Source organism: Mustela nigripes, chromosome 14, assembly GCF_022355385.1.
Source record: "Mustela nigripes isolate SB6536 chromosome 14, MUSNIG.SB6536, whole genome shotgun sequence".
Lineage (NCBI taxonomy): Eukaryota > Metazoa > Chordata > Mammalia > Carnivora > Mustelidae > Mustela > Mustela nigripes.
Window position 1 is genome coordinate 35505496 of NC_081570.1, and position 22385 is coordinate 35527880.

The 22385-nt window shown below is 42.8% G+C and overlaps 1 protein-coding gene across 2 annotated transcripts in view; it reads left to right on the forward strand.

The window, feature by feature from the left end:
• NASP (nuclear autoantigenic sperm protein) overlaps positions 1-22385 on the forward strand; it is a 43509-nt gene that overhangs the window by 14280 nt on the left and 6844 nt on the right. Inside the window, exons 2-6 of one of the 2 annotated variants that reach the window (XM_059374582.1) lie at positions 10036-10086; positions 12551-12661; positions 16196-16276; positions 17439-17548; positions 18245-19258. In XM_059374582.1, the coding sequence (XP_059230565.1) occupies positions 10036-10086; positions 12551-12661; positions 16196-16276; positions 17439-17548; positions 18245-19258 (1367 nt within the window). The remainder of the gene's footprint in view (positions 1-10035; positions 10087-12550; positions 12662-16195; positions 16277-17438; positions 17549-18244; positions 19259-22385) is intronic. The other variant, XM_059374583.1, reaches the window with a different exon arrangement.

A 22385-nucleotide genomic window follows, 5' to 3' on the forward strand; every position in this document is an offset into this window, starting at 1 on the left:
AGGGCTCTCTGCTCAGCAGGGAGCCTGCTTCCTCCTCTCTCTCTGCCTGCCTTTCTGCCTACTTGTGATCTCTCTCTGTCAAATAAATAAATAAAATCTTAAAAAAAATAAAATAAAAAAATAAAAAATTTATTTTAGAGGTGCCTGGGTAGCTCAAGTTTGTAGGCATCTGCCTTCTGCTCAGGTCATGGTCCCAGAGTCCTGGGATTGAGCCCCGCATTGGGCTCCCTGCTTGGTGGGGAGCCTGCTTCTCCCTCTCTCTCTGCCTGCTGCTCTGCCTACTGCTCTGCCTACTTGTGCTACCTCTGTCAAATAAATAAATAAACTTTTAAAAGAAATACTTATTTTTTTTTTAAGACTTTATTTATTTGAGAGAGAGAGAGAGACCGTGAGACAGCATGAGAGGGGAGGTCAGAGGGAGAAGCAGACTCCCCATGGAGCCAGAAGCCCGATGTGGGACTCCATCCCAGGACTCCAGGACCACGAACCAAGCCGCAGGCAGTTGCCCAACCAACTGAGCCACCCAGGCGCCCCCAAAAATACTTATTTTAGAGAGAGAGTAGGGAAAGGACAGGGGGAGAGGGAGAACCTCAAGTAGACTCCACACTGAGTATGGAGCCCGCTGTGGAGCTCAGTCTCACGACCCTGAGATCCCGACCTGAGTGGAAGTTAGGAGTCGGTTGCGTTACTAACTGAGCCACTCACACAACCTGAAATTCAGACTTTTTTTTAAGTCTTTCTGTTTTCATTTTGGATAGTTTTCACTGCTGGCTTTATAAATTTCTAGTGATTTTCTTCTTCAAGTCTGATTGATCGTGTCAAGTGTATTTTTGTCTCCAGAAGTGTGATTTGAATCTTGACTTTTTAAGAAAATACCTTCTATTTTTCTCATACTCCAGCTTCTCTTTACATTCTTGAACATGTGGAGTACATTAAAAATGATTGTCTTAATGTCATTGTCTGTCATTGTCTGTGTCCTTCCTGGGTATGTTTCTCTTGATTACCTTTTTTCCCCACTATGGATTTTTTCCCCACTATTGTTTGCCTGATCATTTTTTACTTACATAACTTATCAGACATTGTGAGGTTTGTTGCTGAGTGGTTTTTTTTTTTTTTTTTAATTCCTTTAAATATATTTTGATGTTGGGATGCAGTTACTTGGAAATAATTCAGTCCTGGGGGCGCCTGGGTGGCTCAGTGGGTTAAGGGCTCTGCCTTCGGCTCAGGTCATGGTCCCAGAGTCCTGGGATCGAGCCCCGCATCGGGCTTTCTGCTCTGCAGGGAGCCTGCTTCCCCCTCTCTCTCTGCCTACTTGTGATCTCTGTCTGTCGAATAAATAAATAAAATCTTTTAAAAAAAAAAAAAAAAGGATAATTCAGTCCTATTGAGGATTGTCTTTAAGTTTTGTTAGGCAGGCCTGGAACTTAATTTTGTTACTAAATGGTATTTGCCTCATGTGGTACAGGTATTTCTACCCTGGCTTTTGGGAACATGAGTTATTCTAGACCCTGTGTGATCTCTGAAGATTGTTTCATCTTTTCTAGTAACTCTTACCTAGGCCTCAATAGTTTTCTTATGTAGGTGATCAGGACTGGAGGGAACCTTCTGTGGGTATCTGGGGCTTGCTGTCTTTTCTCCATTCTGTTCTGTAAATCCTAGCTACCTAGGCCTCTCCAAACCCCAGACTCTCTCTCTTTTTTTTTTTTTTTTAAGATTTTATTTATTTATTTGACAGAGAGAGAGATCACAAGTCCGCAGAGAGGCAGGCAGAGAGAGAGAGGGAAGCAGGCTCCCGCTGAGCAGAGAGCCCGATGTGGGGCTCGATCCCAGAAGGCTGGGATCACGACCTGAGCCGAAGGCAGAGGCTTTAACCCACTGAGCCACCCAGGTGCCCCAAACCCCAGACTCTTATCTCAGTTCTGTGAAACAGACTCTTTTCGGGTTCCTCTGTACTGTGGACAAAATTCTCTAAGCAGTAAGTTGGGGACACTTAAACGGGGCTTATCTCATTTGTTTCCCTTTTCTCAGATAGATCAATGTCCTGTGTTACTAGCTGTTCAGTGTTTGAAAACTGGTGTTTCGTGTTCTTGGCCAGTTTTTTTTTTTAGTTGTTTGAGGTGGGAGGGTGAATCTGATACCTGTTAACTTCTGTCATGGCTTAAGTGAAATTTATATAGTATTGCTCCTCACCCCTCATCCATGTGGAGTATAAAACTTTTTTTTTTTTTAAAGATTTTATTTATTATTTATTTGACAGAGAGAGATTACAAGTAAGCAGAGAGGCAGGCAGACAGAGAGAGGAGGAAGCAGGCTCCCTGCTGAGCAGAGAGCCCGATGTGGGACTCGATCCCAGGACCCTGAGATCATGACCTGAGCCGAAGGCAGCGGCTTACCCCACTGAGCCACCCAGGCGCCCAAACATTTTTGTATTTTTGTTGCCACTGGAGTGCCTCAGTGTTTGTAGCATGTATATACAGCATTCATGTTGTGATTTTAGACGTCTGTTACTACCACATTGCATGGTCCGTGGACTAGTAGTGGTGGTAGACTAATACTGGTTTGTGAACTGTTTGTTACTGGTCTACAAAGAGATAAGAATAAAAATTTGGAGGAAGCATTATTTAATAAACATTCATGGGGCACCTGGGTGGCTCAGTAGGTTAAGCCTCTGCCTTTGGCTCAGGGTCCTGGGATCGAGCCCCCTGATCCGGGTCTCTGCTTGTTGGGGGACCTGCTTCCCCTCTATCTCTGTCTGCCTCTGCCTACTTGTGGTCTGTCCAAAAAAAGAATCATCTGATGGGGTGCCTGCCTGGCTCCATTGGTTGAGCGTGTAACTCTTGATCTTAGGGGTTATGAGTTTGAGCCCCATGTTGGGTGTAGGGATTACTTTAAAAAAAAAAAAAGCAAGGAGCAAATGATTGTTGGGGAAGAAAAAAAGGGGCACCTGGTTGGCTCAGTTGGTTAAGCAACTGCGTTCGCCTCAGGTCATGATGGCAGGGTTCTGGGATTGAGCCCTTGCTTCTCCCTCTCCCTCTGCCATTCCCCCTGCTTATGTGCTCTTGTTCTCTCTCTTTCAAATACATACATAAAATCTTTTTTAAAAAATCAAATAAACTATTGTACACTGGAAATAAAAAATCTGATCCTTCAACCATAGGTAATTTGAGAAGCTTGTGTTAAATCTGACCAAAATAACCCCTTAGTGAAGCTATGTGAACACAACCGGCTATGCCTGGAAGTGTAGATAAGGATCCAAGGCCATCATTCTAGGTTTCTGTAAAGGTTATCTACTTTCTTACCTGCAGTTAGAAGTATTGCCTTTTAAACTGTGCTTCATCCCTGTGGCTCTAGCTATGAAGTCTCTGGCTTATTTTCAACCCAGTTTTTTCCTCATTCCCCAGGGCTTTTCATCAGACTTGCTGGCCAATATAATATTCACAAAAGAATTAGGAGTTGGAAGCAAAGATTTTGGATTCTGCTGAAAGTAAATGACAACTTAAAATTTTTTTTTTGTCTTTAAACCATGTTCTAAGAATGAGACTCCAATACAATACAGTTAATCCTCACCTGTCATTTAATCTCTCCTGCCTTTCTCTGTGCTTCTAAACAAACTGTTCCCTCTGCTTTTTTTTTTTTTTTAAGTTTATTTTTTTAAGTGATCTCTACACCCAAGGTGGGGCTTGAACTCATGAGCCCTGAGATCAAGAGTCCCTTGCTCTACAGACTGAGGCAGCCAGATGCCCCTGTCCCCACTACTTTTTTAACTGTTTGGTTGGAGACTGTCTCCAGTGTGCACAGTAGGTACTAAAATTAAAATGTCTATTAGATTTAAATATTGAATTGAATTAGAATTTTATTTATTTGTCAGAGAGAGCACAAGCAGGGGGAGCAGCAGGCAGAGCAGGCATAGAGAGAAGCAGGCTTCCCGCTGAACGAGGAGCCAGATGTGCTACTCCATCCCTGGACCCTGGGATCATGACCTGAGCTGAAGGCAGCTGCTTAACCGACTTGAGCCACCCAGGCATCCCAGGAATAAGCTATTTTTTTCATTGATCATTTGTTTTCGTCCATATTGCTTGTGTTACTCAGCTCTCTTCATAAATTTCTTAAACTTAATCAACTGAGCCCCCCAGGTGCCCCTAAATTTGTTAGAGCTAAAGAAGAAGAAAGTCCAGCTGTAGAAAACTAATAGACTCCATTCTTTTTTTTTTAACCAGATCATTTTAAAAAATTAACATACAATGTATTTTTTTTTTTTTAAAGATTTTATTTATTTATTTGACAGACAGAGATCACAAGCAGGCAGAGAGGCAGGCAGAGAGAGAGGGGAGGAAGCAGGCTCCCTGCGGAGCAGAGAGCCCGATGCGGGGCTCGATCCCAGGACCCTGGGATCATGACCTGAGCCGAAGGCAGAGGCTTTAACCCACTGAGCCACCCAGGCGCCCAACATACAATGTATTATTTGTCCCAGGGGTACGGGTCTGTGATTCATCAGTCTTACACAATTCACTACACTCACCATAGCACATACCTTCCCCAGTGTCCATCACCCAGCCACCCCATCCCTCCCATCCCCCTCCACTCCAGCAACCGTCAGTTTGTTTCCTGAGTTTGTCTCTTATGGTTTGTCTCCCTCTCTGGTTTTGTAATAGTTTCCATTCCGTTTGTGTTGTTTTTAACCTTTTGGAGAGTTTTCAATAATTGTCTACTCAGGGGAGCCCTTCTTTCTTCTATAGCTTCTGTTCTCATACTTCTAGTTTTCTTGCAGTATGTATTCCAATTCTGAGTAATACTAGGAAGGTTGCCTCTTTCCCCAGTGTACTTTTCTCCATTTCACCAGTTTTGTTTCTTTAAGTAGACTTTGTGCCCATTGTGGAGTCCAGTGCAGAGCTTGAACTCAAAACCCTGAGATCCAGACCTGAGCTGAAATCAAGAGTCAGACACGTAACCAGCTAGGCCACCCAGGTGCCCTTCTCCATTTCATTACTTAACAGCATTCCCAGCTTTCATTTGAGATCTGGCGTGCTTTAGGGGTACATTTTTAAATGATATATGTCCTTATCTGGGTAATACTTTTGGGATATATGTTAAAAGTGATGATAGAGCAGATAAAAATGCCAGGGATTGATTGATTTGTCAGAGAGAGAGACAGAGCATGAGCAGGCAGAATGGCAGGCAAAGGCAGAGAGAGAAGCTGGCTCCCCGATGAGCAAGAAGCCCAACTCGGACTTTATCCCAAGAGCCTGGACCTGAGCTGAAGGCAGCAGCTTAACTGATTAAGCCAACCAGGCATCCCAAGGATTTTTTTTAAATTAACATGTAATATTATTTGTTTCAGGGGTACAGGTCTGTGATTCATCAGTCTTACACAATTCACAACGCTCACCATAGCACATACCCTCCCCAGTGTCCATTTCCCAGCCACTGCATCCCTCCCACCCGCTTCCACTCCAGCAGTCCTCCGTTTGTTTCCTGAGATTGAGTCTCTTATGGTTTGTCTCCCTCTCTGGTTTTGTCTTGTTTCATTTTCCCTTCCCTTCCCCTATGGCCCTCTGTCTTGTTTCTCAAATTCCTCATATCAGTGAGATCATATGATATTTGTCTCTCTCTGATTAAGGATTTTTTTTTTAAGATTTTATTTGCCAGAGATCACAACTAGGGAGAGAGGCAGGCAGAGAGAGAGGGGAAAGCAGGCTCCCTGCTGAGCAGAGAGCCTGATGCAGGCCTTGATCCCAGGACCCTGGGACCCAAGCTGAAGGCAGAGGCTTTAACCTACTGAGCTACCCAGACACCCCGCTTAAGGTTTTTTTTTTTAAGATTTTACTTATTCATTTGAGAGAGAGAGTTGAGAGCACAAGTGTGAGGCAGAGGGAGAAGCAGACTCCTTGCCAAACAGAGAGCACCACTGGGTCTCTATTCCAGGACCATGAGATAATGACCTGAGTGGGAGGCAGAGGGAGAAGAAGAAGAAGACTCCCCGCCAAGCGTAGAGCCCCCACAAATGCCAAGGATTTAAATGAATACTAAGTGCATGGGATCAGTCTATAAAATTCCCAAATAGTAACTGAAATCAACCATGTCTTAAAACTTGTCTAAAACCTACAGTATAACTGTATTATAAAGAAGTAGCAAATACAAGTATATTGTAAATTTTTCTTATTTACCAGTTTTTGGTTTTTTTTTAAGATTTTTATTTATTTATTTGACAGAGAGAAATCACAAGTAGATGGAGAGGCAGGCAGAGAGAGAGAGAGGGAAGCAGGCTCTCTGCTGAGCAGAGAGCCCAATGTGGGACTCGATCCCAGGACTCCGAGATCATGACCCGAGCCGAAGGCAGCGGCTTAACCCACTGAGCCACCCAGGTGCCCTTATTTACCAGTTTTTAAATATTTTTAGAAAAGATGTATTATAGAGAGGGCGCCACTGGTGGGAGGGACAAAGGCAGAGAGAGAGAGCGAGAGAATCAGAAGCAGACTCCCTGATGAGCCTGGAGCCTGCTTGACCCTGAGATCATGACCCTAGCCAAAATCAAGAGGCCATTGCTCAACTGACTGAGCCACCCAGGCACCCCTATTTTTTTTTTTTTTTTAAAGATTTTATTTATTTATTTGACAGAAATCACAAGTAGACGGAGAGGCAGGCAGAGAGAGAGGAGGAAGCAGGCTCCCTGCTGAGCAGAGAGCCCGATGCGGGACTCGATCCCAGGACCCTGAGATCATGACCTGAGCTGAAGGCAGCAGCTTAACCCACTGAGCCACCCAGGCGCCCCCCTATTTTTTTTTTTTTAAGATTTTATTTATTTATTTATTTGACAGAGATTATAAGTAGGCAGAGAAGCAGGCAGAGAACGAGAAAAGGAAGCAGGGTCCCCGCTGAGCAGAGAGCCCGATGTGGGGCTCGATCCCAAGACCCTGGGATCCTGACCTGAGCCAAAGGCAGAGGCTTTAACCCACTGAGCCACCCAGGTGCCCCCAGGCACCCCTATTTACCAATTTTCAAAATAGTGCAGTGGTTTCCTATCATTCTCCAAAGATAATGTGTTCTTTGTTTTTGTTTATATCATTGAGAACTCATTGATTTAAATATATTTGAAGTTTTCAGTCTATTGTAGCTATTATTTTTGTTGATGCTCAGATTAACACTTTTTTTTTTTTTTTTTTTTTTAAAGATTTTATTTATTTATTTGACAGACAGAGACTACAATTAGGCAGAGAGGCAGGCAGAGAGAGAGGAGGAAGCAGGCTCTCTGAGGAGCAGAGAGCCCGATGCGGGGCTTGATCCCAGGACCCTGAGATCATGACCTGAGCCGAAGGCAGAGGCTTTAACCCACTGAGCCACCCAGGCGCCCCTCAGATTAACACTTTTTAAAAAATTTTATTTATTGGAGAGAGAGAGAGAGAACGAACACAGGCAGGGGGAGAGGGAGAAGCAGACTCCCTGCCGAGCTGGGAGCCTGACATGGGGCTTGATCCCAGGACCTGGAGATCGTGACCCGAGCTGAAGGCAGATGCCCAACCATCTGAGCCACCCAGACACCCCTCAATTGACACTTCTTTTGATTAGTGGGATTTTATTTAGGCTGTCTCTTGAGTGTGCTTTGTTAATGTTTTTTACATTATTATGAAACATGTTAAATTTATAGAAAAGTTGCAAAAAAGGATACACATATTCTGCCTTTCCCTGGATTCCTTCTATTTGATTTATAATTCTTTTTGAATGACAATAAGTATATATGTCTCTAAGTCATATTAGATAGTCCTTGCTTTCTGACATGAAAGCCAAACTCACCTTTGTACTTCCCCTGCCCAAGCTTAGAATCTATTATTTTTCAATGGAGTCTTGGTTCCTTTTAGTGAGAGACGGATTTTTGGTACCCCCTAGGTATTCAGGGGTAGGGTACTCATTGCGGCTGATTTGGTCAGTATTTCTAGGTGTTTTCAGTAAACACAACTATGAAATTATTTTTTTTTAAGGTTTTTTTTTTTTTTTTTTATTTGAGAGAGAGAGAGAGAAAGCACAGCCAGGGGAGGGGCAGAGAAATGGACTCCCTGCTGAGCAGGGAGCCCAGTTTGGGATTCAGTCCCAGGATTCTGGGATCCCGACCTGAGCCAAAGGCAGACGCTTAACTGACTGAACCACCCAGGTGCCCTTGAAATGTTTTAAAGATATTTATTAAAACTTCATGGGGGCGCTTGGGTGGCTCAGTGGGTTAAAGCCTCTGCCTTCAGCTCAGGTCATGATGCCAGGGTCCTGGGATCGAGCCCCACATCGGGCTCTCTACTCCGTAGGGAGCCTGTTTCCTCCTCTCTCTTTCCCTCTGCCTGCCTCTCTGCCTACTTGTGATCTCTGTCTGTCAAATAAATAAAAACACTTTTCATGGGTTGCCTGGGTGGCTCAGATGGTGAAGCGTCTGCCTTTGGCTCAGGTCATGATTCCAGGGTGCTAGGATCGAGCCCCTCATCAGGCTCCCATCTCAACGGGAAGCCTGCTTCTCCCCCTCCCACTCCCCCTGCTTGTGTTCCTCTCTCACCGAGTCTTTTGTCAAATAAATAATTAAAATCTTAAAAAAAAAAAAAACCCACTTCTTGAGGCGCCTGAGTGGCTCAGTAGGTTAAAGCCTCTGCCTTCAGCTCAGGTCATGATCCTAGGGTCCTGGAATCGAGCACTGCATCGGGCTCTCTGCTGAGCAGGAAGCCTGCTTCCCCCCCTCTCTCTGCCTGTCTCTCTGCCTACTTGTGATCACTGTCAAATAAATAAATAAAATCTTAAAAACCCACTTTAAAAAAAAACTTTTTTTTAACGATTTTTAAAGATTTTATTTATTTATTTGATAGATCACAAGTAGGCAGAGAGGAGGGCCCGATGTGGGGCTCGATCCCAGGACCCTGAGATCATGATCTGAGCTGAAGGCAGAGGCTTAACCCACTGAGCCACCCAGGTGCCCCCCCCACCAAAACTTCAAAACTGAATGTTCTTGGAAGTTTTTCTTTTTTAAAAAGATTTTATTTATTTATTTATTTGACAGAGATCACAAGTAGGCAGAGAGGCAGGCAGAGAGAGAGGAAGGGAAGCAGGCTCCCTGCTGAGCAGAGAGCACGATGCAGGGCTCGATCTGAGGACCCTGGTATTGTGACCTGAGCCGAAGGCAGAGGCTTTAATCCACTGAGCCACCCAGGCGCCCCTCTTTTTTTCTTTAAGAACAAATATTATTTTTATAAGTCAGAGGATGACAATTATATGATCTCTCTGATACGAGGAATTTGAGAAGCAGGGTGGGAGGCCATGGGGGGTAGGGAGGGAAAAAATGAAACAGGGTGGGATTAGGAGGGAGACAAACCATAAGAGACTCTTTTTTTTTTTTTTTTAAGATTTATTTATTTGACAGAGAGAAATCACAAGTAGACAGAGAGGCAGCCAGAGAGAGAGAGGGAAGCAAGCTCCCTGCTGAGCAGAGAGCCCGATGCGGGACTCGATCCCAGGACCCTGAGATCATGACCTGAGCCGAAGGCAGCGGCCCAATCCACTGAGCCACCCAGGCGCCCCAGGAGACTCTTAATCTCATGAAATAAACTGAGGGTTGCTGGGGGGTGGGATAGGGTGGCTGGGTTATGGACACTGGGGAGGGGATGTGCTATGGTGAGTGCTGTGAAATGTGTAAGCCTGATTCACAGACCTGTACCCCTGGGGCAAATAATGCATTATATGTTAATTAAAAAAAGAGAAACGTTATTTTTAATGAGTTTAATGGAATGTGAGGTTTTTAAGGAATGCACATGCTGCATTATAACGTACCTCACTCTTTTCCACCTGATCATAAACTCAAAACTAGGATGTAACCATCTTGTTCACTGTACTATGTATCTTTTGCCTAACAAATAGGCATTTAACAGATATTTGAATGAATGAAGATAACATTTGATTATGTAGGTAAATCAGTATTTTTAAGATCTTAGGGGTTTATATTTTTCTTTATTTAATTTCCATGCTTAAAGTAGCCTTCGTTTTTAATTTTTTCCCCTTAATTTTTCATTACAGGATTGAAGAAGATGCTCCTGCTCCTTCTACCTCTGCAAATAAAGTTGAGAGGTAAGATTATTTACAGAGTACAGTTAGATTTATGTCTGGAACATAAACTAAGAACTATATAATTTAAGGGCAATATTACTTTTATTTATTAAAGATCTTATTTGTTTGATAGAGCACAAGCAGGGAAGCAGTGGGCGGATGGGAGGAAGAAGCAGACTCCCTGCTGAGCAGGGATCCTGATGTGAGTCTTTTTTTTTTTTTTTTTTTTTTTTAAAGATTTTATTTATTTATTTGACAGAGAGAAATTACAAGTACACTGAGAGGCAGGCAGAGAGAGAGAGGAAGGGAAGCAGGCTCCCTGCTGAGCAGAGAGCCCGATGCGGGACTCGATCCCAGGACCCTGAGATCATGACCTGAGCCGAAGGCAGCGGCTTAACCCACTGAGCCACCCAGGCGCCCCTGATGTGAGTCTTGATCCCAGGATCCTGGGATCATGACTTGAGCCAAAGCCAGACATTTGACTAACTTGAGCCACCCAGGTGCCCCAAAGGGCAGTATTATTTTTAATAGATAACAGTTAAGACCGAATATTAAGATACTTGTATGTAATTTAAAGTGTGGAATCCTGATAATGATGTCTTCAGGTTTTTCACATTTGATTAAAATACTAGACTTGAAAGTTAGTTCTGCTCCTTACTTATTACATGCCTGGCAAATGCTAACCTGTTCTTTCTTTGAATACTTCTACTGACTTAGATCTCTATTTTAGAAGGTTGCCACTTTCAATTTTATGTTATTCTAGTTTAAAAGTTTTAAATTTTATATTGGGCCCACATCTACTTCTACATAAACTTCCTTGTCTTGATATGACTGTGGTTCTTAACCAGAGGTAAGCTTAAATGGTTGTCCGAACTATTTGGATGCTTATTCAAAAGGTAGATTTATGGGTTGCATCTCTAGAGATTTTATTTGTTAAGCTTAAGATAGAATTCAGGCTTGTGTGTTTTTTAGAAAAAACTTCCTGATAATTCCTAAGTTCACTTAGGTTGACAATCACTGTTTTTATTTTTATTTTTAAAAAAGATTTTATTTATTTATTTGACAGAGATCACAAGTAGGCAGAGAGGCAGGCAGAGAGAGAGAGAGAGGAGGAAGCAGGCTCCCTGCCGAGCAGAGAGCCCGATGCGGAACTCGATCCCAGGACCCTGAGATCATGACCTGAGCCGAAGGCAGAGGCTTTAATCCACTGAGCCACCCAAGCGCCCCTATGGTTTTCAATCTTACATTTAGAGAGTCTATACTCCAGGAATGCCTGGGTGGCTTAGTTGGTTAAGTGTGTCTTTGGCTCAGGTCATAATCCCAGGGTCCTGGGATGGAGGCCTGTATTGAGCTCCTTGCTCCGTGAGGAGCCTGCTTCACCCTCTCTCCCTCCTGGATCCCCCTGCTTCCTTGCTTGTGCTCTCTTCCTCATTTTTCTCTCTCTCTGACAAACAAAGAAACATAAATAAATATTAAAGTCTGTAATTCATTTGAAGTTAATTTTTGTATGTGCCGTGATAATAAGGTTGAGGTTTACTTTTTTGCAAGTGGATATCCAGTTATTCCTGCACCAGTTGTTCAGGAGATCATTCTTTCTTCATTGAATTGTCTTGGTACCTTTGTCAAAATTTCAAGTGGTCGTATGTGTGGATCTGTTTTTCTATTCTGTTTTTCTACTCTGTTCCATTTCATCTATTTGTGTTTATGTCAGTTCCACATTGTCTTGATATTGAGATCACTGTCTTTGCTGTCTACCTAAATGTTTCTTTTTTTATCCTTTTTTTTTTAAGACTTTATTTCTTTGATAGAGATCACAAGTAGGCAGAAAGGCAAGCAGAGAGAGAGAAGCAGGCCCCCCGCTGAGCAGAGAGCCCTATATGGGGCTCGATCCCAGGACTGTGGGATCATGACCTGAGCTGAAGGCAGAGGATTTAACCCACTAAGCCACCCAGGCGCCCCTACCTAAATGTTTCTTTTTTCTTTTTTTTTTTAAAGATTTTATTTATTTATTTGACAGACAGAGATCACAAGTAGGCAGAGAGGCAGGCAGAGAGAGAGAGAGAGAGGGAAGCAGGCTCCCTGCAGAGCAGAGAGCCCGATGCGGGGCTCGATCCCAGGACCCTGAGATCATGACCCGAGCCGAAGGCAGCAGCGCAAACCACTGAGCCACCCAGGCGCCCCCCTAAATGTTTCTTGATGTATTTTTCTTAGAAGCAGTACAACTTGCTGTGTGTAATATAAGGTTCTTTCATGATTTTTTTTGTTTGTTACTTGCAAATATTTATAGTAGCATACGATATAAGCTCTTGAATGTTGCTTTATGATTTCTTTTGCTTTTATAGTGATAAAGTGAGTTGGCTAAGCCTGCTGGAGAGTGTGCTCAAAGGTTTAAAGAAGTTAAAGTACAATGGTTTAAATGTAACAGGTATTCAGAATATGTTGATTTTAAGAAGTATTTGACATTTGAAATATTTTTTTCTTGCAGTCTGGATGTGGATAATGAAGCTAAGAAACTGTTGGGTTTAGGACAGAAACATCTGGTGATGGGGGATATTCCAGCAGCTGTCAATGCATTCCAGGAAGCAGCTAGTCTTTTGTAAGTACTGTGTTTTGCTAGGTTGTGCTACATTGTGTTTGTTAAAAGGTTGTCTTATGGTGGGGACGGAGTTTTAAAAAATTTGATATTTTTCATGTACAGGTGTATTTCCATCACTAACAATAAGACTTGAATATTACTGAGCAATCTCTTTCATTTTTTTCCCTGAGTAAGGTAGTTTGTTTCCCAGTCACCATTAATTGGAGTGACCAACTCATCTTACTTTGTTCTGGGACTTTTTTTAGTAGGCCCTACTCCCAGCGTGGAGCCCAGCATGGAGCCCAGTATGGGGCTCAAACTCACAACCAGGAGATCAAGACCTGACCTGAGATCAATGGTTGTACGCTTGACTGACTGAGCACCCAGGTGCCCAGGTGCCTCTGTTCTGGAACTTTTCTAATTTTAACACTGGAAGCTCTATGTCTGGAGAAACTCCTGAAAGTCCCAAGTAAGCCAAGATGGTTGGCCACCCTAGCACTAATGCTGACTGTTAGCACATCTTTTTTTTTTTTTTTTTTAAAGATTTTTATTTATTTATTTGACAGAGATCACAAGTAGGCAAAGAGGCAGGCAGAGGAAGAGGGAGAAGCAGGCTCTCCACTGAGCAGGGAGCCTGATGGGGGACTCGATCCCAGGATCCTGGGATCATGACCTGAGCTGAAGGTAGCTGCTTAGTGACTGAACCACCCAGGTGCCCCTGAAGAAATCCCTTTTATAAGAAATGCTTATTAGTGGGCGCCTGGGTGGCTCAGTGGGTTAAGCCTTTGCCTTCAGCTCAGGTCATGGTCCCAGGGTTCTGGGATCGAGCCCCACATCGGGCTCTCTGCTCTGCGGGGAGCCTGCTTCCTCCTCTCTCTCTGCCTGCCTCTCTGCCTACTTGTGATCTCTGTCTGTCAAATAAATAAATAATCTTAAAAAAGAAATGCTTATTAGTAAAACTAGATTTCAGGTTCACCATGATTAAAAGCTTCTAGCTTCTTCATTCCTTCTTATTCAGTCAGTCAGGGTGCTGTCAATTCATTCTTCTAGCCTCACTCCCTTCCCCAACATGTAGACTAGAATCTTATTCCTGGATGTCTGCGTTAATCTCGTTTAATTCCTGAGCTCTGGCTTCTTAGTTTGTCATCATCTGGGCCAGAGGAACTGAGACTCTGATATCCTGTGGTATGTTATGAGTAGGGGGCAAATTTGATCTGATGCTAAGTTGGTATTTTTATAATAAAAACGTATGATTAATTTACAGTGTAAACTGCTGTAATTGAAGTTTTAAAAAATAAGCACAAATAAACATCCTTCTTAGCTTATTTTTTTTTTTAAAGATTTTATTTATTTATTTGACAGACAGAGATCACAAGTAGGCAGAGAGGCATTCAGAGAGAGGAGGAAGCAGGCTCCCTGCTGAGCAGAGAGCCCGACGTGGGGCTCGATCCAGGACCCTGGGATCATGACTTGAGCCGAAAGCAGAGGCTTTAACTCACTGAGCCACCCAGGCGCCCCCTTAGCTTATTTTCTTACCAGATAATCTAGAGATCAGTATTTTCACTCTCCTGCCTTTAAGGATATTTAGGGGGAAAATTTGACATGCAGTATTCTAATCTAGTAGATTATACGTTTTTTTTTTTAAAGATTTTTTTAATTTAACAGACAGAGATCACAAGTAGCCAGAGAAGCAGGCAGAGAGAGGAGGAAGCAGGTTCCCCCACCGAGCAGAGAGCCTAGTACTCCTTTCCAGGACCCTGGGATCATGACCTGAGCTGAAGGCAGAGGCTTTAACCTACTGAGCCACTCAGGCGCCCCCCTAGTAGATTATACTTAAACATGACCCTCATAATACTTTGTGATTAGTTTCTCTAGTTACTCTCCCTAGGCTGTAAAGGCCATTAGGTGGCCTGACTTTTTTTTTTTTTTTTTTTTTTTTAAAGATTTTATTTGAGAGAGAGAATGAGAGAGAGAAAAGCATGAGAAGTGGGAGGGTCTGCGAGAGAAGCAGACTCCCTGCAGAGTGGGGAGCCTGATGAGGGACTTGATCCCGGGACTCTAGGATCATGACCTGAGCCAGAGGCAGTCGCCCAACCAACTGAGCCACCCAGGCGTCCCTGACTTTGAGTGACTTCTGCTAGTCCTTCCTTCATGAAAACTAGTCTCCTTACTCTATGTAAAGTACCTCCTCCTTTTCATTTATCACACTTGTGATTTGTTTTCCTTTCCCTCTTCCCTGTCTAGGTATTAATAGCTAAAACTTACGTATAGTGCTATTTATATTTCTAAGCGTTGTTTTAAATACTTTTATAGGCATTATTAAATCAATTCTTAGATCTTTGAACAGTTCTCAACATTTCTGTTTATAGATGAGAAAACTAAGGCACTGAGTCTAAGGTTTCTACAGCTAGTCAATTAAGGTCTAGAGGTGGGATTTGAACCCAGGCAATCTGACTCCAGAGAATAAGCTCCTATCTTTAATAACATGATGTCTTTCCATATACCTTATTCATTCTTTAAGGCTCTGCCAAAAGTCCTTTAACTGTTCATTCTGTCCCATACTGACACAGCAGGCAGAGGAGACAGAGGGAGAGGCAGAGCCCCTGCTGAGCAGGGAGCCCCATGTAGGGTGATCCCGGGATGCAGGGATCATGACCTGAGCCAAAGGCGGCAGAGGTTTCATGACTGAGCCACCCATGTGCCCTGACACTCATCTTATAGCAGGAGAAATACCTATTAATGTAGTTTGGCTCTCAGATTATATACTATAACTGCAGCAAGTTGATGTCACTTGAAACATACAGAGAGAAAGACCAGGCAATCTATTAATTTCGTACATGTATGGGTGCACATACGCACTTTTTTTTTTTTAAAGTTGGCATCGTGTTCAGCTAGGAGCCTAATGTGGCGCTATGTTTGCTTGTTCATTTTTTTTAAAAGGTTTTATTTATTGACTGAGAGCATTCAAGTGTAGGCAGAGCAGTAGGGAGAGGGGAGGCAGGCTCCTGCTGAGCAGAGAGCGGGGTGTGGGGCTCCATCCCATCCTCCATGACCCCTGGGATCATGACCTGAGCCATAGGCAGCCACCGAGGTGCCCCTTGTTTTTATTTATTTATTTATTTATTTATTTATTTATTTGAGAGAGAGAGAGAGAACGAGTGGGAGGAGGGGCAGAGGGAGAGGACAAGCAGATTTCCTGCTTAGGGCAGAACCTGATATAGGGCTCAATCCCAGGACCCTGAGATCATGACCTGAGCTGAAGGCAGATGACTCAGCCAACCAGGTACCCCACGCAGTGTGGGGCTGATGAACTGATGGCCCTGAGATGAAGACCTGAGCTGAGATCAAGAGTTGGAACCTTAAGTCACCCACACGCCCCATACATTGTTTTTTAAAGTCCCTTTGAATTTGACTTGAAAGCAAGAGAAGGGGGGAGTATTGGTTTCCTAAAATGATGTGTCACTGAAGAAATGTCATTTTTTAATTTACAGAACTAGAAATAAGTATTTTAGACTAGATGTCAGTTCAGATCTTAGATATTTGTTCTCTTTGTAGAGGTAAGAAGTATGGAGAGACAGCTAATGAGTGTGGAGAAGCCTTCTTTTTCTATGGGAAATCACTTCTGGAGTTGGCAAGGTATGTTTTTCAAGCCACAGGTTTTTTTGTTTTTTGTTTTTTGGTTAAAGATTATTTGAGAGAGAGCGAGTGGAGGATGATTGGTGGAGGGAGAGGAGGAGAGTCCTTAAGGCCGACACTCCCCATTGAGGTTGGAGCCCGTTGTGGGGCTCCATCTCACAACCCTGAGATCATAGCCTGAGCTGAAATCAGTAGTCTGCCGTGTAACTGACTGAGCCACCCGGGTGCCCCTCAAACCACTGTTTTTAAGTGGGATGTTTTATATCACATTATGGTCTATTTAAAAACTTAAGTTTCTTTGTTTGTCAAGGTTATTTACTAGCTTTGGGATTTCATATGAGCTGGGTGAGACTGGTTTTACTAAGAAAGGGGTTTAGAAGACACATGAAATACTGATGGAAGTTTTGGAAGGCACTTGATACAGAGTAAACTTAGGCTTGGGTTTTGACTTTTGGGGGCTTTAGAAGCAGAGATCTTTTCTGTTAGTGAATAATCATAATTTATTTTTGGACCATAAAGTCCAGTATAGAGAGAGAACATTAAAAGCACTCTAAGCACAAAACAGTCATCCTAAATAAGGACTGAATGAAGGGTAATTTGAAAACACTACTATATGAAAATGTCTCATAAATAAAACCAGTAGTCCTCCCTTCTAGAAAGTTGTTGCATATTTTCCACTGAAGTTTATTAACCAGAATAAAATATATTAAGGGTATACAAACTAGCAAATGTTATATGGTTCATTTAATCTCAGTTCTGGTAAGTTTTCTAATTTTGTAGGTCATCCTGATTGGTCACAAGTCTTGCCAGAATGTTTTAAAGCAAACTAAAGAAATAGGGGTAGATGTGAAGTTTGGGAGATATTTTGGCCCTATGGTAAAGCAAATACATATTATTGATCTTGTTCTTTTGACAAGAGTCATTGGTGCTTTTTGGGTGGTGGGATGAAGGGTATGCTTTTTTCTTTCTTGAAGTGCTTTTACTGCCTTAATTTATATTAGTTTTGATCACTGCCTTTCTTCCATGAATAAAGTTTGTATTCTCTACACTTGATTGCTTTTCTGTTTCTTTTATAATTTCTGTCTTAAATAATTTCTGTCTTAGAAAACCTGTTAGGTTCTAACCATCATACCTTTAGTGCTTTCTCCTTTTGTTCTTCCAGAATGGAGAATGGTGTGTTGGGAAATGCCCTAGAAGGTGTGCATGTGGAAGAGGAGGAAGGAGAAAAAACAGAAGACGAATCTCTGGTAGAAAATAATGATAACATAGATGGTATGTGGAGTTGCATGTGATGTTCAGGAGATGCGACGTATATTTCTTGTGTACAAGTGATGGGACTAGGGCTCTCCCTGTCCTGGATGGTCTCTCCTAAGTTGCTTGGGGTGATACCTGCATCTGGTGGAGACTACAGTGGAGACAGCCAATTACTGAAACTGACAGGGTTTTATAAAAGGAAAAGTTAATTTCCCCAATAAATGTGGTTATTTAAATTGATATTTTAAATACATAACAACCTTAAATAATTTTAGATGCAAATTTTTAAAAGTCTGCAGCTCAGTTATTTTAACAGCAGTGCTTTTGGAGTCTTTTTACATTTTTTGTATCTAAGAAAATTAAATTTAAATTCTAAATGGAGTTTGGCTGTTAGTTTTACATATTAGATGGAGGTTTATAATGTTTGGAGGAGAGCATAAAGCTTGGCATCTCTTAACCTAACTGATACTCAGAATGCTCAAGTAAAACAGTATCTCATTTAAGGAGCTTGGGTTTCTTTTGCTGTAAGTTGCTCTGCTATCTGGGACTTTTCCCTTTGCTTTTTCTCAAGGGGGCAGATAATTTTTAGGCCATCTGCTAAAATTTAAGCCAGGCTGTTTGAGGGTTTAAAGGGAATGTATTTTTAGTTTCCATTTATGCCTTAATCACTAAATTCGAAGACATGTTTATGCTTCATGTTCTTTAACCATGTAGAGGAAGCAAGGGAAGAGTTGAGAGAACAGGTTTATGACGCCATGGGAGAAAAAGAAGAAGCAAAAAAACCAGAAGACCAGTCTCTGGTAAAGCCTGAAATTGATAAAGAGCAGGAGACTGAAATGGAGAAGGGTGGAAGAGAAGACATGGATATAAGTGAGCCTGCAGAGGAACTACGGGAAAAAGTTGAATCCACTTCAGATCAGTTAACTGAAACCACTGAGGCAAAAGAAATAGCAGCACCAGAAGGACTGAATGAAGTCAAGGTCACTTCTGGGAAGCCAGAACAGGAATTACCAGATGCTGGGGAAGGAGAATCAGTTTGTGGAACTGACATCCAAGAAGAATCCAGAGAAAAAGGAGGTCAGGAGAAGCAGGGAGAAGTAATTGTGAGCATAGAGGAGAAGCCAAAAGAAGCCTCAGGAGAGCAGCCTGTTACGACTCTTGAAAAGCAGGGTACTGCAGTGGAGGCAGAAGCAGAGCCTATAGATTCAGCAGTAAAGCCAGTGGATGTGGGTGGGGAAGAGCCAAAGGAACAGGTAGCTGCCTCTGAAAATGAGCCAGGAAAGGGTGTGCTTGAGCAGCTGGTAGGGCAAGAAATGCCTCCTACTGGAGAGTCGCCAGAGGTGACAGTAGAGGCTGCAGAGGCCTCAGCTGCAGAAGCTGGGTCCGAAGTGTCTGAGAAGCCTGGGCAGGAGGCCACAGTTCTCCCTAAGGATGGTTCAGTCAATGGACTGTCAGCTGCAGGAGGTGAGACTCCTGTTGAACAACAGACTAATGCAGAAGGACTGACTGAAAGAAAAGATGGCTCAGGACTAGAGGAGAAGGTCAGGGCAGAGTTGGTTCCTAGCCAGGAGGAGACCAAGCTGCCCATAGAAGAGTCTGAGGCAGCTGGAGATGGGGTTGAGACCAAGGTAGCCCGGGGGGCTACTGAGAAGTCCTCTGAAGACAAAGTTAAGATAGCTGCTAATGAAGAAACACAAGACAGAGAAGAACAGATGAAAGAGGGTGAAGGTAACCGGGATATGCAAGAGCTGCAGTGGGTGGAGTACATTTCTGGATTTGACTCACTAATCATGGGTAAAAGTCAGCCTTCCATTCAGGATTTTCCGTCTGCCTTTGGATTAGGAAAGGGCTAAATGAAAGTGGGGAAAGTTTAAGAAGATTGTGATAAGTTGAGCAAGTTAAATCAAAAGCAAGTCTTCAGCTGGCTTATAAACTAACGCTTTTTACTAACTGCAAAATAGGGCTTCTCTGTGGTTTCTGAGACTTGGCTAGCTATCAGTAACTCGTACCATACTAGCCAATAGAGGTGGATGGGGGCTGGTGGGGTTGGTAGGGAAACAGTGGGCCAGGCTGGCAGAGAATGCTGAATGGATGTTCACTTGCATGCCTCTGGATTATTTAATATACTGTTCACATGGTTCCTCTTCTCTGCTTTAGGAAGCAGGATTAGAGCAGTAGAATCCAGTGAATTGGTACACTTAAGCAGGCATGCCATTTAAATGAAGGCCATTAACCATAGTGAAAGAATTCTGGTGACCCTCTTCTACTTTTAGTCTTCAGGAAGTGTTTTGAGGCTTATTTACATTCGTTTTAAATTAGCCCCCTCCAAAAGATAACAAAAAATCTTAACTATTAGCCCTCTTGCTGCTTTCCCCCCATTTCATGCTCGCTTTGGCTGCTAAACTGAAGTTTTTGTTACTTAGAACATTATAAAGTGTGGATGCTTTGCATAGTATTATTGGTCTAATTTTGGTTCAATTCCATCAAGATGTATAAGCCTCTAATTAGCAATTACATAATTGGCACGTCTGACTTGAGTTGTACTGTAATTTGAGGATTCTGCTGTCTGTAAGGCTCATCTAATGTTGGTATTAATAACCACAGGTATATTCCAGTTAATGGTTACCACTTCGTGTAATTGACAGACTAAGGGTTCTGTTTAGTTTTAGATTTTCAAAGACCCACTATCAGTATTTGCAGCTCATTCTGGTAAACTATATTCTACCTATGTGCATGTCGTTGCACTCCAGCCAGCACAGGCATGGTAACCAGAAGTGAACTGGTTAAATGGTAGCACCATTGGGCTGCTTGTTGGGTTTTAGGAGTTCTTTATGGAAAAAGCACAGAACTGAATTCTTTAATTTTTAAAAAACTACCATGTCTTAATCTTTAGTGATAGTGATTAAAGATAAAAAGTTCTGCTGGCTCTTATAAGTTGGATTTTGAATAACAAGCTACAGTAGAGAGGTCCTAGTTCTATTCAACTGGATCATAAGCAGCATTGTTATAGCTCTCCCACGTACATTATTTTTTATTCCAAAATACTATGTAGTAGGTAGTATTACTCCACTTACAGCCATGAGGAAATAGAGGCTTAGGGGGTTATGTTACTTTTTCAGGGTCAAACACCATAAGTCATAGTACTAGACTCAAACCAAATCTGATAAGAATGTAAGTTCTTCCCGAGCCTACCTCACAGTGAGGAAGGTGACTTTATATCTCCTCCCTTAACCCACCTTTTATCAGTAACTTTCTGGTCACTACTGATTGATTGACTGACTGACTGACTTATTTATTTGAGAGAGAGTGAGTGAGGCCGGGAGAAACTAGCAGCCTCTGCTCAGCACAGAGCCTGACAAGGGGCTTGATCTCATGACCCTGGGATCACAACCTGAGCTGAAATCAAGTCAGACTCTTAAACTGCGCCACCCAGGCGCCCCTCTGGTCACTCTTTTTAAAGTACTTATAAAAGCCTAGGGGTGGGGCACTTGGGTGGCTCAGTTGGTTGGGCAACTGCCTTTCGGCTCAGGTCATGATTCTGGAGTCCCAGGATCGAGTCCCACATCGGGCTCCCTGCTCAGGGAGTCTGCTTCTCCCTCTGACCTCTCCTTTCTCATGGTCTCTCTCTCAAATAAATAAATAAAATCTTAAAAAAAAAAAAACAAAAAAGCCCTAGGGATCATCAGTTGCATTTTTTTTTTAGTATGTGCCATGGGTACCATGCTACTCAAAAGAAGGTACAGTTTTCCATATTTTACAAATGAAGAAATGGCAGAAAGACCTTAAGTAATTTGCCACTAAGAGGAGGACTGAGGTAACCCAAACCTCTGGTTCTAAGGCCTAAACTTTGACTCTCTGTGCTCTATTCCTCTATATGTGGCAGCATTAGCCTGCAAAGCGTCTTACATTTGGTTTTCTCTCTCTCTCCTTTTTTAAAAAATCTTATTTTTTAAAAAAGATTTTATTTGACAGAGAGGGAATGTAAGCAGGGGGAGAGGGAGATGCTTCCTGTTGAGCAGGCTTGATCCCAGGAGCCCGGGATCATGACCTGAGCTGAAAGTAGACGCTTACCGACTGAGCCATCCAGGCACGCCTAAATTTTATTTTTAAGAACTCTACACCCAATGCAGGGCTCAAACCCACAATCCCGAGATCAAGAGTCACATGTTCGGAGCACCTGGGTAGCTCAGTCTGGGTTAAGCCTCTGCCTTCAGCTCAGGTCATGATCTCAGGGTCCTGGGATCAAGTCTCACATTGGGCTCTCTGGTTGGCGGGAAGCCTGCTTCCCCCTCTCTCTGCCTGCCTCTTTGACTACTTGTGATCTCTTTGTCAAATAAATAAATAAAAAGAAAGAGTCACATGCTCTACTGACTCAGCCAGTCAGGCACCCCAGAGGTTTTCTCTTACAACACCAGTGCTCTAACCCCTGAGCTATGGAGCCGAGGTTTTCTCTTAAAATCCCATTTCCTACCATCTCTTAGGCCATCCATAGCCCTAATAAAGACAAGTGGTCTGATTGGTAAGTGAACAGTTTTTAAATTGTAGGCACAGAGCTTGGCCATGCTTAGACAGACTATACTGGTCAGTCTGTAGTGTTACCTGACTTAACCCTGTTAAGTGCTAGAATATCCAGAGAATCAGCAGAGATTGTCTTTTTTCTTTAAGAGGAGTTTTTCTTCTTTGTGCTATTCTATGCCCTTAACTTTTGAATAGGCTACAAATCAGAGAAATGATATAAAACTGTTCCCCTTTTTCCAAAGGATGATAATAGGCATGATACAAAGAAGATTCCATTTTCAAAGAAGCTTGGAAAGTATTTTAACAGATCACTGCACGCAGGATATCAGGGCATTCC